This window comes from Prosopis cineraria, unplaced genomic scaffold, assembly GCF_029017545.1.
Source record: "Prosopis cineraria cultivar Desert tree isolate PC_DT_omini unplaced genomic scaffold, ASM2901754v1 PC4, whole genome shotgun sequence".
Lineage (NCBI taxonomy): Eukaryota > Viridiplantae > Streptophyta > Magnoliopsida > Fabales > Fabaceae > Prosopis > Prosopis cineraria.
The window spans coordinates 40,911,349-40,927,099 of NW_026555335.1; the positions used below are offsets into that span (position 1 = coordinate 40,911,349).

Sequence of the window (15,751 nt, forward strand, 5' to 3'; positions counted from 1 at the left end):
AGAATAGGTTTAATCCTACTTAAAAAAGAAATATTAGCACAGGTCCTTACCTCATTGTTTTGAAAGTTGGTTTAACATCCTTCAAGAAAGGGTTATGTTGTTTCTTTGTAAATCACCCAAAACGAATTTATTATCTTTGTTATCACTTATTGAGTTGATTAATGAAAGATTTTCTTCATCATGTAGCCAATACTCTTCTCTTCTCAGGTTTCTTAGCAAACTACGGCTTTGAATAATACTAAACATTGAATATTTCAGTCATAGATTTTTTTGTTTCAAGCTCAATTTTTTTGGGCCAGACAGTAAATTTAAAATCTCGTTTGATTGCTAAAAAAGTTGGAAATGGAATAAATTAAAAAATAAAAATAAATTAAATCACCCTTCTCTCTTATGATAAGTATAATAAAATTTAATACTGTAAGTATAGAAATTATTATACCCTTCAAAAATTTCATGAATTATAATTTTCAATATCATAAACTAAAATTACTCTTTCCTTTATGAATATGGCTCATCTACCCCTCCACATTTTAATTATCTTTTTTTTATCTTTATTTTTTAAATTAATTTTATTTCATTCATTTCTAACAACCAAACTAGACCTAAGATTACATTGCTTCTTGCAAGACCTACTTATTGGGATTTCCATGGATAGATCAATAATTTGTCGAGATCCACGTTTATCATATTAATTAATAAATTAACAAAATAAAATAGTATATGGACGCTTAAAAAAGTAATGAACTGAATATTTTTATATAAAAAAATTTCCATTTCAAGAATCATTCGCAGTCATTTTTCTGTTTTTTTTTTTTTAAAGGCCAACAATCATTTTTCTCTGTTGAAACACAGCTGAATTTAGCGCGGCTTTGCTGGTCTATTATTAGACAGGAGTAATATTTTATACAACGAGGTCAAGCATTTATTTTCTTGGAACTATTCAGAACAAACAGGGCAACTCTGTACGCCCTGATTATCTGGACACCAATTATGTCTCAAGGAAGTAAAGTTCGACCATATATAATGCAATCAAGTTCAAGAATTGTGTGGCCTTAATCCTCGGTGTGTAACCTCCACAATTTTGGCTAAAGCATAAATTATTTGTCACGTTACCAATTCGAGCAATCATTACGATTTACGGCTGGGATTCTTCCTCCTGCCTTCGACCCCAAGTTTGCAAGCATGTATACTCTTTTTGCGGATGTTTAGTCTCATATATACAAATATCTCAAGAAATCACTATTTTTCCTTTTAACCTCCATTGCAGAGCCTAACTGCTGTCATTTAGTATGTGCTTGATTCAGCATAGAAAGGAAACAGACTGAAAATTTAGATGCACGATATTTCTCTATGCAGATTTTTTTCCTTTTACCATAAAAGTATTGATCCTGATTAAAAAGGATAAAACTACTTAAACATGCTGTCTTACCATGTAGATGAAAAAAATACTTTCAAAATAGTTATTCTTAATTGTACAGATGGTAACACTTTCAAAAAAGTTATTCTTAATTGTACAGATGGTAACACACACACACACACAAATCGCTTGGCATAAGAAGGATGAAAATCATTTGAATTAAATTCCTCCTGTCATAAAAAGTATAGCCTTAGACCTTAGCTGCAGGGAAGTATGACATTATTTCATGACCCTTTTGTATTTAACGTGTTGATAATAGAAAAAAATAGGGGCATCATTTCATGACCTTTTATAGTTGATGTGTTGATAATAAAACAAAACACATGCAATCCATGTAACCACATCACATAATGAGATAAGACTTTCTTGTTATTCGTGTTAATGTGTTGTACGACCAGGTATTTGTATCATAATCATGATCATGGCTCGTCTAAACGCATTTCCAAACTTTTAATCTTCATATAGTTTTCAGTTTTTTATTCCAAAGATGACGTAATGAGATACAAGAAACTCATGCTATTAACTTATTCCCGTTTCCTCCATCAGGTAATGGGGGACCAAAAAAGAGGATGCCTTCCTAGAACGTTGTTTGGAACACCGTTTGGGCAGGGCAAGTTACAAGTCATTATCTGCCTCGTAAATAATAACCCCTCACCTCAAGACAAGGTAAAGCAAACATAAAACCATAAACAGGCCAGCAGAAGCCCTCTAAACAGTGTTTTCTAGACAAATAAACCCCCTTGAGTAAGCAATCTTGCGACCTTGAAAGCAACATTATAGTGCATCAACAGACCTCAAAGAGCAGATAAAGTCATCAAAGGGCATTTATCATCCTCTTCATCTCAGCAGACCTCCTGGGGTCCGGCTCATCAATTGCTCTCTCTGTAAGTACCTGCTTGATGCGGCACATTGACTTTCTCACCTGATTTCACATAACATTAATCAACAAGAAGCAAAGATGATTTAGTTGCAGCGATCCATCAGAAGCAAATTAAGCATGGGGCAAAAATGATTCCAAGCTAATAAACCCCATTTCCCTCTACTCTCATAAAAGTACCATGACATTGGAAAACAGAGAACTGCCCAAGTATTCTCAGCATATTCAGATAAAATTAGCAGAAACCCATTTTCGTTTAGCTAGATTCCCAACAATTATTTTGTTTGGAAAGTTATCAAAGGAATGAGTTGATTGTGTAGCCCTTTCCCTGTCATTCTCCCAACCATAATTTACAATTATACATTCTAAACGGTTAAACCCAATGAATATACATTTAGTGAGCATGTCATGACAGCCACACATACATATTAGCAGATAGTAAGTGGATTTTTGGAGGAGATTTAGTGCACATAACAAGGATTTAGGGTACAATTTACCTTCATCAAGGAATGAGAAAGCTACTTTTGTAATATAAATCCAACAGGTGTCCAGTAAAAAGTATTTAGACTACAATCTACCTCCACCGAGGAATGAGAAAGCTACCCTCTTTTGTACTATGCAAGTCCAACATATCTCCGGTAAACTAAAAAGAAATTGACCATCAAATTCTAAAATTCTTAAATGAAATTAAGAATTAATTTTTTAAGCCATCCAAATCATCACATCCGTGCCATCCAAATGTTTTCACACGTGAAGCTTCTATAGACATCATATTTCAACACATTAAAAAGTCCAGTGATGAGGCACCAGTGAAGAGGATGGAATAGACAATTTTAAATTCAATGAAGATTGAAGAGGAATAGAGGAAGATCAAATGGAACACCCAATAAAGTTATGGGTTAATAAGCAAAAATAGGAACCTGAACTCTTATTCAAAAATCACCCTGCACTCTAAACTTTTAAAATATGTAAAATAAACTCTGACCGTTAACTTTTTTAACATTGTTATCATCCGCGCGGGTATTGTAATAGTCAAGGTTAAATTTGTAGAAAAATAAACCCTGAACAGTACTCGCGTGGACAGTAATGGTGTTAAAAAGTTAATGGTCAAAGTTTATTTTACTATAAATTTAAAATTTTAAATTTTATTTTGCATATTTTAAGAGTTCAGGGTCTAGGACGATTTTCAAGCAATAGTTTAGGGTTCTATTGGCTCATTAACCCTAAAGTAATTGAACAGGACCTTTTGGTTAACAATATATCCAAAGATTTAGTTGTCGATAGAACACAATAATGCCATACAATTCATGTAGCTAATCTCACCTAATGGCATAATATTTTATTGTTGTTGTTGTAAAAAAATATCTCAGAGCTAAAATTAAGGGAATATCATCTTCTATTTGTTTTGTTGGTATGATCGGACAGTTAAAATTACCATAGGTAAATTAATTTAATTTGATACAAACATTTGTGCTAAATTGTTGTAGGATCAAATTGAAACTTAGCGTAAAATCAAAACGTAAAAAGTATAATTTTGCCTCTTTTTTACTTGAAAAAGATTAGATGCAAATAACATTAAAAGTTATTGCTTTCAACCAAGTTAAACAATTCAAATCAAAGATAAATTTCTAGATTTTTCTCAGCAAAGAAAGAGAAGTCTTAGTCCACAGAATGTTCAAATATATAGGTAAAAAAACTTGACCAGAAAAAGAAAAAGGACACCATAGTTATAAACCAATCATCCATGGGATAGAAGCAATGGTAACGAACAGTTTATTTGAAAAGCTAAATAAATGCAAGAATTTAAAGTAAATAGTAATACCTTAGGGACACGCTCTGGGTTAGGAAAGCGTAGATTTTGTGCATGAAGCATCTGACGTTGAGTCATCAACATGTTTTTCTCCTTCAACAACACAAACCACAGTTTGTGAAGGTCATCCCAGGACTTGAGACGCAGCTCAGAGGCCTTCCAACTCCGACCTTGTGATAATAAATAAACATAAGAGCTTGAATTTAAAAGAAAGTTTTTTGGTAACAGCCAAAACCACTTTAATAGGTTAGAGAGCAGTGTGAACTGCAGACCACACTCAATAAACTCTCTAATGTCTTAGAAAAGTGAACTGCACTTATGATTTTGAACTTTTCAGAAGAGATAAGGGGAAAGGCTACATCATAGTTTATCCTTGTGGATTGATCTAAAATCAGTTTGCCCTCTTGGGATTTACTCCCTTTGGTCCTATTTATAGGGTAGAAAAGAAAATTATTTTTGATCCCATTTATAAGTCCCCTCATTAAATTTTCAACATAAATTTCCCGTTTACCTTCCATTGAATGTTAGAGAGAAAAAAATGTTATTAAAGGATGTATATTTAACAAAAGTAAAGTTGAGAATTTATTAAATCTTGAGATGAAATTAATGAGTTTTAAAGTTTTTCTTGGTTTCAGTGAAATAAATTAGAAGTAACTTATAAATAAAATCAAAAAAGTAAACTGTATCATTCAACAGAGCTGTGATTTTTTCAACCAAAATTTATCCAACCTACATTATTTTACAGTCACGTGAATGTTTATTTCATTGTCAAATGTCTATTTCACTTTGTTTTGAAATTTTCCATAGTGTCCTGAAGCTATTTCCAGATTGAAATGTCAACTTAATTCACCATTAAAAGACAATGAACCTATTTAATATATACAAAATGACACTTTCAATACATTTTCAACATTTAAATTGTTCAGCATAATAATCTTCACATAATTATTCTGATTAAAATCAAGACCAGAAATACTGCAGTGCAATTAAATGGTAAGGAAACGAATCATGGGTGAATTAAATAAGACCCTTTAAACTGTGAGGGTGGCGAAAAGGCCAGTGTCTAATCATCTCCCCCCCCCCCGGGCAAAAAAAAGGAGGTTTGATGCACTAGTTGAATTTTGAAACCCATGCAAAAACTTTGATGAAATATTAAAGACAATAAAGAAGATACACTTCACATCATGTGAAACCGTACATCAATCCAATCAGGGCATACACTCAGACAATAGACCTAGGCTGTATCACTAGTGTAGAGCAGGTTTCTCTCCCAGTTCACTGCTGTATCTGTGTCTATGAATTACAAAGAAAAATGGAGTTAAACTTATTTTGAATTCCCATGACAAGTTGCTCAAACTCCCAAAACATTTCCAACATTCCATTCAAGCTATGATAAGGGCACGGTAAAAGAGGGAGGAATGGGAATTGGATCAGGAGTGCACAAAAAATAAGATTACTTTCCGAATACAATGTCTATTACACCTTATTTTAATTACTCAACAATGTCCGTTCCCCTTTTAGTAAAGGTACAAGAGTCATTTCTATTCACATCAGCATTCCCATACTGTACATAACTAACATCCCATTATACCAAACATAGCCTTAACAACATTTTCTTACACTCATATATCTTATATCCATAAACAAAATCCCAATCATTAAAAGACTGGCAGGAAAAACTAAAGCAACGAATGGGTCTATACCATAGACAACAGGCTTGTCATCATCTGGGCTCCTATCTGCCTCAAAGAACTCCTGAAGAGGGTTATATCCTTCCCTGGCAGCATTAGCAGCTGCAGCGGAGGAGGCAGAAGTTTCTGATCTAGCAGCAGCTAATAGTGTCCTTCCGAATGCTCTTGATAAAAACATGACTCTGACCAGTCAGATTGCCGCACTGTAGTACATTTACAAAATAAGAAACCAGAAAGAAATGACAGAGTATATTGTGCATCAAGAAAACCAATCTTCTATTTGTAGCCAGTGAAGAATCCACAACTATTAGGGAATAAAATCATAAGCTTTCAAGGACTGCAGAGAATGACTACTCTTTACATAAATACGCTACAGGATCAAACTGGTAAGATGTTAGGGAAAACACAGATCAATATGAATGGACAGTGATGGCAAAGATGCACCAATATACAGGTTTGCTCATACAGACACTTAAACCACACTAGAGCGGGCAGACCAGGCCAGATAAGCTCGTACACACACAAAAGCCCATATTACAAATCACGGCCTGACCATTATGACCTTTTTTTTTCTGTTCCGTCAAATAAAAAAGGAGAGCAAACAAGCTTCAACTTCAGATTTTATACCTCAGTGTTTCAGTTTCAGAGAAATATGACAGGAGCACGAGACGAGATAAGTGAGAGGGAGCACAGCACGAGCAAGAAAGGGCAAAAAAAAAAAAAAAAGTCAACACTTCAGTTTTGAGATAAGTGAGAGGGAGCACAGCACGAGCAAGAAAGGGCAAAAAAAAAAAGTCAACACTTCAGTTTTAGTCTCAGATAAAATTAAAAAAATACAGAAGATGAAAACGCACCTAGAAGGAAATGGTGACCTTCAAATCTTCGGTGGGCTCGAAACGGCGGAGCACGAAAAGGAGAAATCGCAATCTGGAACGGGAACGGCGGCGACGGCAGCGCGAGCAGAGTGAGCTGAGGCCGTGAGCTCAAAAACAAATATAAGGAGGAGAACAATAATCGGGAGGGAGGAGCGAACTAAAATGTAGAAGAAGACGAAGAAGCGGGTTCGTTCAGTCCAATAGACGAAGAAGAAGACTGAAAATCAGGAATCGGAGCGTTGAAGAGTGAAGACGACGACGAAGAAGAAAGAAGCCGTTTCTCAATCCGTTCGGAAGGAAGCCGTGATCTCTGAGCGAGTGGAGTGAGTGGTGAATGATAAGGACAAGGTTCAGGGTTCTGCCGGATTTCTAATTTTTTTTTTTTAATTTATTCATGCGAGCCCAGCGCTAACTTGTCTACAGTTTACTATTTGGGCCAACGTGAAGGGCTTGATTTTATTAAAAAAAAAAAGGATAAGGAAAATCTTGGTTAAATCTGTCTTATTTCTTGATTTGATTGTTCAAGTTTAAATTTTTTTTGTTTTGGTTTCTTAAATTTTTTTCCATTATTAATTCAGCCATTATTTTTTAAAAAAAATAACACTTTTAAAATAATATGGATAATAAAATGTTAATGACAGACATATAATTTAACAAAAAATATAATTATTTATAAAGAAAAATAGACTCAAAATTTTAGAAACGAATGAACAAATTGCAACATTAGAGAATACTCCCCATTGTTTTTGGGATTGGACTAACTCAGATGATCATGCCGGTCCAATTGTCACTTGCTTTTAAGAATAGCTTGATCTAACCAATTTAACTGTTTAGGTAACTGACCCAATTTAGTTGAATTGGATTCGGTGAGTTTTGGAAAACTAAATTTAAACTAGAACCAAAGGCTAGAGTGGGTCAAAAGAAAGTCAAGGTAGGTCAAAAATGAAAAAAAAAATTGATCACACATTTTATTCTGTTTTCACTTCTTCAATTATTCATTCATTGTCTTATTCAATCTCTACTCTCCACTCTTCAATGGACCCTTCATACTCTCTTATCATATTTCACCTCAATCTGATCCGTCGTTGTGGAGAGTCAGATGAGCAGCAAGAATGAGAAGCCATGAGAGGGAGGGGGAGAGAGGAGATGCAAAGGAAATTATACTCTTAGAGGATATAAACAAAAGAGATGCATGGCAAGATAGAAATGAGTTAAGTAATAAACTATGTTACTTCTATTTTATCCACAACAATCGTCAGAAGCTCATCTAAGAGAAAGAGAGAGCATGAAGAAATTTTTTGAAAAGTTGAAAATGAAAAATGAGGGAAAGAAAAATGAGATGAGAAAGGAAATGAGTGGGTCTATATCCAAAATTAAAATACGAAATATTATATAATTATTAAACTATAAAATGAGGAGTAGATAGACATAGGAGGATGGAGAAAGTAATAAGAATTGCTTGAAACTGTTTTTATTTTATTATTATAAGAATTGGTGTTTTGTAAAACATATTCTGAGAATAATAATAATAATAATAATAGGTATTTTTTTTTATTTTCTCTTATTCTTTAGAACAATGATTCAAGAACACTTAAAAATTATTTTCATTCTTCTGTTTTTTAAAATAATATTTTATTTTTTTATTCTTCAAAACACTTTTTAAAAACATGTTAGAAAATAAATTTTTTTATTATTTTGTTTTGAAGAATAAAAAATTATTTTTAGAATAGATTTTCAAACAGGTCCATGATCTCTTAAAATTCTAGAGCCCTATGCTTACAGTTTTGCCTACTCGCTTGAAAGTTGAAAAGACAATGACTCTCAATTTGTCTATTATTTTAAATGAAATAAAGTAATGGTAATTTTCCAGCCTTAAATATATTTTTCTTAAAAAATAAGTGAGACTAAATAAATCAAACTACATGATAAAAAATATAAGTTATAAATATTATAAGTTATATCCTATTTCTTGATATTTATAAAAAATATTTGTTATTTTTAGTTTTTAAATACACTTTTACCTTTTTTACTTTTATCTATTTTAAAATTTGGTTTTATTAATTTTAATTAATTTTTATATTTTTATTTAATTATTCTATTAAAGGTTCAACCATCAATTTAATCAATTGAACCGTAAAACATTGCCACTTCTTTTCGACCAAAAAAATTTAATTACTTTTTAATTTAATGTCTTGTTTGATTTTTAAAACATTGTTACTTCTTCTATTTCCTTCTTAATAAGGCCGACCTACCTTGATATGAGGGTATGAAGTGTCTCGACTGGAGGGAGAGGATATGGAATTATTTGAATATGCTTTAGCTGTGACAGCGAGAATAGAACTAAAGATAGTAGAGCACAGAGGGAATTATCCATACCGAAGAGGGGACAAAAAGAGAAAGAAATCTTCAATACTTTCTTTCTCCTCCCTTTATTGTTGGTAAAAGCAATCCGCAGGGACTTTGAAACCAATTAAGACTTGAAGACTCAAAAATTAATTGATATGAATTTTAATTTATTCTCATTTAATTATATATGTATGCATAGTTATTAACATGCTTTACACATTAAATTAATATGAGAGTCAAGTTGTGGTTTAGAACTTACAAAACTAAGATGATAATTTAAGTAAATGCAAGGGATCAAGTAGATGAAAATAGAATTTGAAATACTAAATTGATAATTGACATATATTTGAGACAACAAATTTTATTATCTCTGAAAATAGTACCGGACGGATTTTGCTAGCTCCAAAACTTTTCTGCCTTATTCTAGCTGGCCTCTCAGGCTTATTGCCCTCCTCCCCCCCCCCCCAAAAAAAAAGTCAAATGGTCCTTGCAACATAAAAGCCCAATCAATAGAGATAATTAGGCCAACTAAAACAGTAAACGTAAAACACAAAGAAATAGAACATAAAAAAATAATAATAATAGGCCATTGGATTATTGATCCAGCGTTAGGACACAAGCATGCAGAAACACTTACCACTATGAAGAAGTTGGAGATCAGCTAGCTTGAATGCATCCAATGCAATAATAAATGAGCACCCTCTCCACAGGAAAAGGTACCAACATGGTACAAAGAAGAGAAACTAACGTTCTCAAAGAGAAGGCTAAAAAGCCTAACCACAGCAGCAAACTCTTGACATCCCAAAGACATCGATGTTCTCCATATTAGCAACTTCAAGGGAAGATTAAACCAAGGGTAGGGTCATTATGTAAAAACCTGATACGAATATGAGAAAACAATAGCAAGCATGAGCGGCCGAAAAGGTAGGGGTGAGTCATGACACTACCCATTTCATGACCCACGATCAGCCTCCGTATCATGGTGCAGCAATGCGAGCTTTTTTGGCAACCAAGCTAGAAAAACCCAGTTTAGAACCAAGGTTCAAAGCATATAATTTCGTCTCACTTATCAGTAGTGTGCTTGCGATTAGCACCAGTAAGACCTAACCTTGTAATTGATGGAGCAGAACTTGCAGCAGCATTGCCATTAACAAAGTGACCATCGTCGACTAACCATGATGGTTGGTGTTTCTTTTGAGCAAAGGGATGACGAGCAATACCGCACCCTTCATTCACAGACCAACACTTTAACCTCGGCTCCTGCGACTTACAAAGACAGTGAGTGGGAGAACATGCATGCATGAGATCTTGCCATGCTAAAAACTCAAGAGAAAAGACGTAACTGAGACAAGTAGCAGAGTGGATAAGAGCTTGCAAAGCAACACCACAGTTTATAAAAAATGCTCCCTCTGTGAATAAATGAAACTACCGTAGTGATAACAGTAACTGTCGAATCAGGACTCAATGGCAGCTCAAAGTAATGATAAAGATTACCCCTAGTCTTCTTATTAATGTGAAAAGACGATGCCTCCCCTGCTAAATCATCTGAAAGTTTTCGCTTGATCATGGCATCTCCATAAGAAGCCATATGCAAAGAAGCATGAGAAGAGACACGTTGCAAAGTGTACCCAGGAAAAGAAGCAAGAGCAGACTGGGTAGAGTCAACAAAAGTGGGCTTTAAAACACTTGAAAAAGACCTCGGATACAGTAGCTCGAATCGTTCAAGGAAATTGGAATCGTTTTTAGAATGGCCCAAAAAACCAACCCGAATATCATTCCTCGTAGAATTAGAAGAACCCAACTTCAAGCATCTAAAAGTAGAATGACCGACATATAAACAGTGTGAGAAAAGTCGGCCAACATTCTCCACGAAAATAGAAATTTCAAAAACTTCATCAAGGTGAGAATGCAAGATTAGGTTCGGAAAAAAGGGAAGAGAGGCCAGAACCACGAACAAAAAGACGTAAACCAATATTAGAAGGCAAATACGAACGTTCAAACTTTAAAAAAGAACCAAGCTTATCTCCAATGAAAGAAGCCGTAGAAACAGAGTAGTAAATTAAAGGATGACCTAGAACATGAATCCAGACACAAAAACGAGTAGGAAAATTCAAGGAAAATGAGAAAGATTCATACAAAGAGGACACCGACAAAGTAAAACCTTGAAAAAGCTAGACACCATGACTTAAAACAAACTTAAGATCATATTCGAAACAGAAGCAAACAACAAAGAAAAGCCCCTGATGTTGAACCACACAAACAGGACCTCTAAGATACCAATGCACATTCAGAAGAGACTACAACTTGGAGACATGAAGAGAACAATCATCGAAAACTTGAAAAATAAGAAAGTGTCGACGACAGAAAGAAACATGAGACCGGCTATAAGAAGAAAGAAACATCTTGAACCGAAAACGAAAACAATCACAAGAACAAGCAAGAAAAAAGCAAAAACGAGACCAAAAGAAAGCACCAATCTAAAAGAAAGAGAAGAAAAAAAATATCAAGAAGCAAAAATTAGCTGCCTAAAGTTCGCAGGAAGGAATCCAGGAGACAGAGAGACGCGAAGCTCTCTCAAGCTTACTGTTGATTCTCCAACATTGTTAATCCTTGAATTCGTTCGATTTTTTTTTTTGACTCAAATTCATTCGATTTTTTGAGTCTTGCTATATGTTTTTATGCGCATTTTGGTCTTTTTATAATTGTTTTTTTCTTTTCCATACTTGATTGATATGCATCAAGCAAAAATTATCTCAAACTTGCATTTCAAAATGATACCAGCTAAAGAGGCTCTGGTTTCTCAGCAATGTCTTTTCTGAAGAGCCCAAAGATGTAAAGCCCACTCTAGAGATCAAATGTACAGCGACAGCCCAACCGAACCAAAAGTGTAGAAAAGGATTTGTATAATTGATTACGATGTTTAGAGTGAGGAACGAATGTCAAATGGTGCCAATAAACAATTACACCAGCATCATGTGCTTTCGACCCCTGAAAGACTGCTCAGATGCCATCACCAAAATAATGTCCCATAAACTATTGCTTTCAGCTAGAAAGCAGATTATGGGATGTGCATGATTGTATCATTGTTATATAATGGAGGCTGATGATGTTCATTGAAACTCGGCGTTTCGTAATGTTAATGTCACTTGATTGATGATACTGACCCCTATGGGTCAAGATATCTTCGCGCTCATGAAGCCTGTGTTTTAATCAACACCACCACTAGTCAAATTATAATTTGTAATTATTAATAATTAATAAGCAAAGACTTTTGAAAAAGGTCTTGAAATGTATGATACATATATGACGCTTTTGATTCAATTCATGGACCACCATAACAACCACCAATCTTGATGCATTTTGCTTATTCACGGTATTTGGTTTGTACTCCCTGACCTAGTTTTATAAGCCAATGTTAAAAGTGATTTGATGTACTAAAATATTCGACAATTTAATAAAAATAAGGCTTCATTATACTTTTTTTAAATTATCCTTTCTTTCTTATTATATTTTCTCTTTTAAAGATTATTAAGTGAATGATATTTTTAAAAATTTATATTTTATTTTGAATAAATAAAGTTATGCAGTATTTAACAAGTTTTATTGGCACATAATTTTGTTTAAAATTATCTTATAAACTAATACGGAAGAGTTACAATAATTTCCAATGTAATTCTGATTACAACGTATTATATAATTCCTGTTGTATAATTTTATGTATGTAATCCAGATTCATGTGAAACAACATTTACGCATTTATACCCTCTGTTTTTTGTTTTTATGAAGGTAGAAATATCATTTTATATTTATTTTCATTTTGTATGAATAAAATGTAAATGTCATTCTAATATTTCTTCATAGTATTCCAAACAAATACTACATAATCACTATTCACGACATTCTCCTGTTCCTCTCTAAACCAGACCGGTACTGGATTGTCTTTTATGGTACTGTCATTTTCTTCAATTTATGGGCCCGAACTGTAATTTTCCAAAGCTTAATGGTGGGGCAAAAGGAAATAAGTTGTAAGAGAAGTGTACGAGCGCACTCACTTGGATGATTGAGGCCGCTGGGTCACTTTAGTTTAACTTTAAAGAGACATGTGGCGTGATAATATATAAATATCAACCAACATGCAAGTTGCGTTTGTGTCGCTTGCACATGCAAAGTAAAGGAAGAAGGGAGAATATCCTTGAAGAATTTTTAAAAGGATTTAATACATGACAATCACTTTAAATATTAATAATTAATAAATAAAGTTCAAGTTTTAATAATATCAATCTGATCTGTTTAAATCCTTATTTAATATTAAATTTAAGAAATTTTCATTGATATTCTCGAATGGAAGGAAACTATAAGGTTTTATTCAATTGGGATATACTAGTATGATAGAGCAAGAAAAGGAGTAAAAGTTGAATAGATAAATGATCATTATTTAAAAATTATGCGTGACATTTAATTAAGAAATTTGTGAAAGAGAGCCTCGAAAATTATAATATTACTGTTTGCATAAAAATTGTAGTTTTTAAAGCCTAAACTCAGCCCAAGTTGAAAAGCAAAGGCCTTACAATAATTAAAATGATAATAATTAGAAATAATATTGAAGCCTTGGCCAGCAAGTGGAAGATCAAGTCAAGGCACTAACTCCGTCCATAATGCTTAAAATGTTAGGGTAAAAAAGTGGTTAAAAATGGAGGAGTTGCTTCTTAACAAAAATTAAGAAAGTAGTCAAAGCAAGCATCAAGAAGCTTGGGGAGCAAGTTAGGTAATAGTAATCAAGTCAGGCTCATTTGTAAATCCAGATTCCAGAAGACTGGCTCCCTCCAGAGCATTATAATCAATCACTCATGATCAACTCTTAGGCCCAACGTCGGGCACTTTGTTTCCAACACAACCTTAATCAATATTTAGCTTTGGCTTCCTTTACTTTACATAAGCAATATATTTTGCTTTTGGCCATCGACCCATGCACAATCCGTCTATTTTAAATGTCGTCATGATGCTGGCATTAGCCCGTAGATGTTTTCTTTGTAATTTTGGATCTGGTTTAATTAAATGAATTGTTGCTCTTTTGGCCAATAAAATAAAAGCTCAACTTGTATCTTAAGCATCTCGGAGACCTTGGTGAAAGGCCCTAGGAACCCATTTGTTATTTAATTAGAAATGAGGTAACATTTTCAAACCGTGTGAACATCTGGCACGCCTAATACACATTACAATAAGTCAATACAGCATAAAAATGCATGCGTTGAATAGTAGTATGTTTTATTTAACACCTCATAACCTATGGAACAGGTATTGTCTTAAGATGACCACTGAGCGTGAAGCAAGAACTCCCTCTTTTGTTTTTTTTTTTTGGGAACATTCTGAATGAAGCGACGGGGCAACAACCACGTTGTGTCGCCTGTCTTCTTTCCCTCGTCACAAGCGATTTGTTTCCAAGAGCTCCCAATATTCTCTAATCTTTTCTTTCAATTCTGTGGGCCCCTCGCTCCCACCGCCATCTCATTTTGTTTTCACTAATCCTTTTTTTTTTTAATTGGGGTTTGGTGATTTCAATAACTTCAGTTTAATACTTAATCGACTTGCGATTGTCCCAGAAAGATTAAAGAGACAAAAGGCCTTCCTTTGTGACTCTGACGTGTCTTAGAGCCCAAGGAAAGGTGACATGGACACATTTCATAAAGCTCACGATAAAGACAATCTCTAGCACTCACACTTTGTTACTTTCTTCTCAGCTATATTTCTCTCTTTCTCTTTTACTTCCCCAAAAGAGACAAGCTACAAAGTTGAACGCTAAGAGACTGCAGAGAGAATGAATAGTAGAGAGAGAGAGTGTGTGGGAGAGGATGGAACAGTAGGTTTGGCTAGAAACCAGGAAGGAGAGGTCAGGGATGGCCTTTTTAAACAAGATAAGGATGTCATAGCAAAGAACACTCAAAAGAGGGATAAAGATGTAGAAATGCAGGATCAAAAGGTGGAAGAAGATAAATCCATAGGACATACGGGAACAAATGAGAGGGCAGGTGCGACAGCAGATTAGTCTGCATAAAAGAATGAGAAGACAGATAATGGGGATGCTTTGAATTAGAAACCTAAGAAGAACCCAACTGGTAAGGAACCCTCACGATCATACATTTCATACAAAGAGAAGTTGGTAGGCTCTTAGAGTAAGGGCTTCGATCAAGACTTTAAGGAGTTAATGAAGGAATGGATGTTGGAGGAGGAGGCTATAACCCCAAAATTGATGTCGAAATAGCAAAAGATGATGGACAGTCTTCCACATATGAGCATGTCAAGTAAGCGACTAAAGCAACTATATTACCTTGGAAAAATGCCCTCCTGTTCACAATACTAGGAAGAAGTGTGATTTTAAAAGTAATGTGGGAGAAGTTGGAATGGATCTTGAAGACGAATAAGTTTGAGCTAATTGACTTGCCAAATAACTACTTTTCCTTTAGGGCGGATGATCCATCTTTGTGCCAGAAGCTTCTGTTCGAAGGACCTTGGCTTGTACAAGGGTACTATCTTGCAATGCAAAGATGAAGCCCTAATTTTAATCCTTATAATAACACTATAAGGAAAATTGCTGTATAGATGAGAATACCCACCCTACCTATGCATTGTTACACGGTAGATTTTATGATGGAACTAGGAAATATGGTGGGAAAAGCTATAAAGGTGGACATGAATACCTTAGTTCACTACAAGAACTGAGGTACAGCTCTTGAGAGA

The 15,751-nt window shown here is 34.3% G+C and overlaps 1 protein-coding gene across 2 annotated transcripts; it reads right to left on the reverse strand.

The window, feature by feature from the left end:
* Positions 1-1,854: 1,854 nt before the first annotated feature.
* On the reverse strand, positions 1,855-7,013 carry LOC129308021 (uncharacterized). Of its 2 annotated transcripts, none has more exons than XM_054948977.1 (4): positions 6,650-7,013; positions 5,808-5,998; positions 4,117-4,274; positions 1,855-2,339 (listed from the first exon to the last, which is right to left on the reverse strand). In XM_054948977.1, the coding sequence occupies exons 2-4, from the start codon at positions 5,971-5,973 to the stop codon at positions 2,232-2,234; spliced, it is 432 nt and encodes a 143-aa protein (XP_054804952.1). In that variant the 5' UTR covers positions 5,974-5,998; positions 6,650-7,013; the 3' UTR covers positions 1,855-2,231. The 2 variants fall into 2 exon arrangements, with proteins under 2 accessions (XP_054804952.1, XP_054804954.1); XM_054948979.1 differs by lacking the exon at positions 6,650-7,013 and adding an exon at positions 6,423-6,575.
* Positions 7,014-15,751: the final 8,738 nt, after the last annotated feature.

What these genes read in the sequence shown, in the direction of transcription:
- LOC129308021 (XM_054948977.1), bottom strand. Translation starts at nt 5,973, where the DNA reads ATGTTTTTATCAAGAGCATTCGGAAGGACACTATTAGCTGCTGCTAGA. An exon ending in TGACAAGCCTGTTGTCTATG is followed by an intron (nt 4,275 to 5,807) that starts GTATAGACCCAT and finishes TATTATCACAAG; the next exon opens with GTCGGAGTTGGAAGGCCTCT. An exon ending in ACCCAGAGCGTGTCCCTAAG is followed by an intron (nt 2,340 to 4,116) that starts GTATTACTATTT and finishes ATGTGAAATCAG; the next exon opens with GTGAGAAAGTCAATGTGCCG.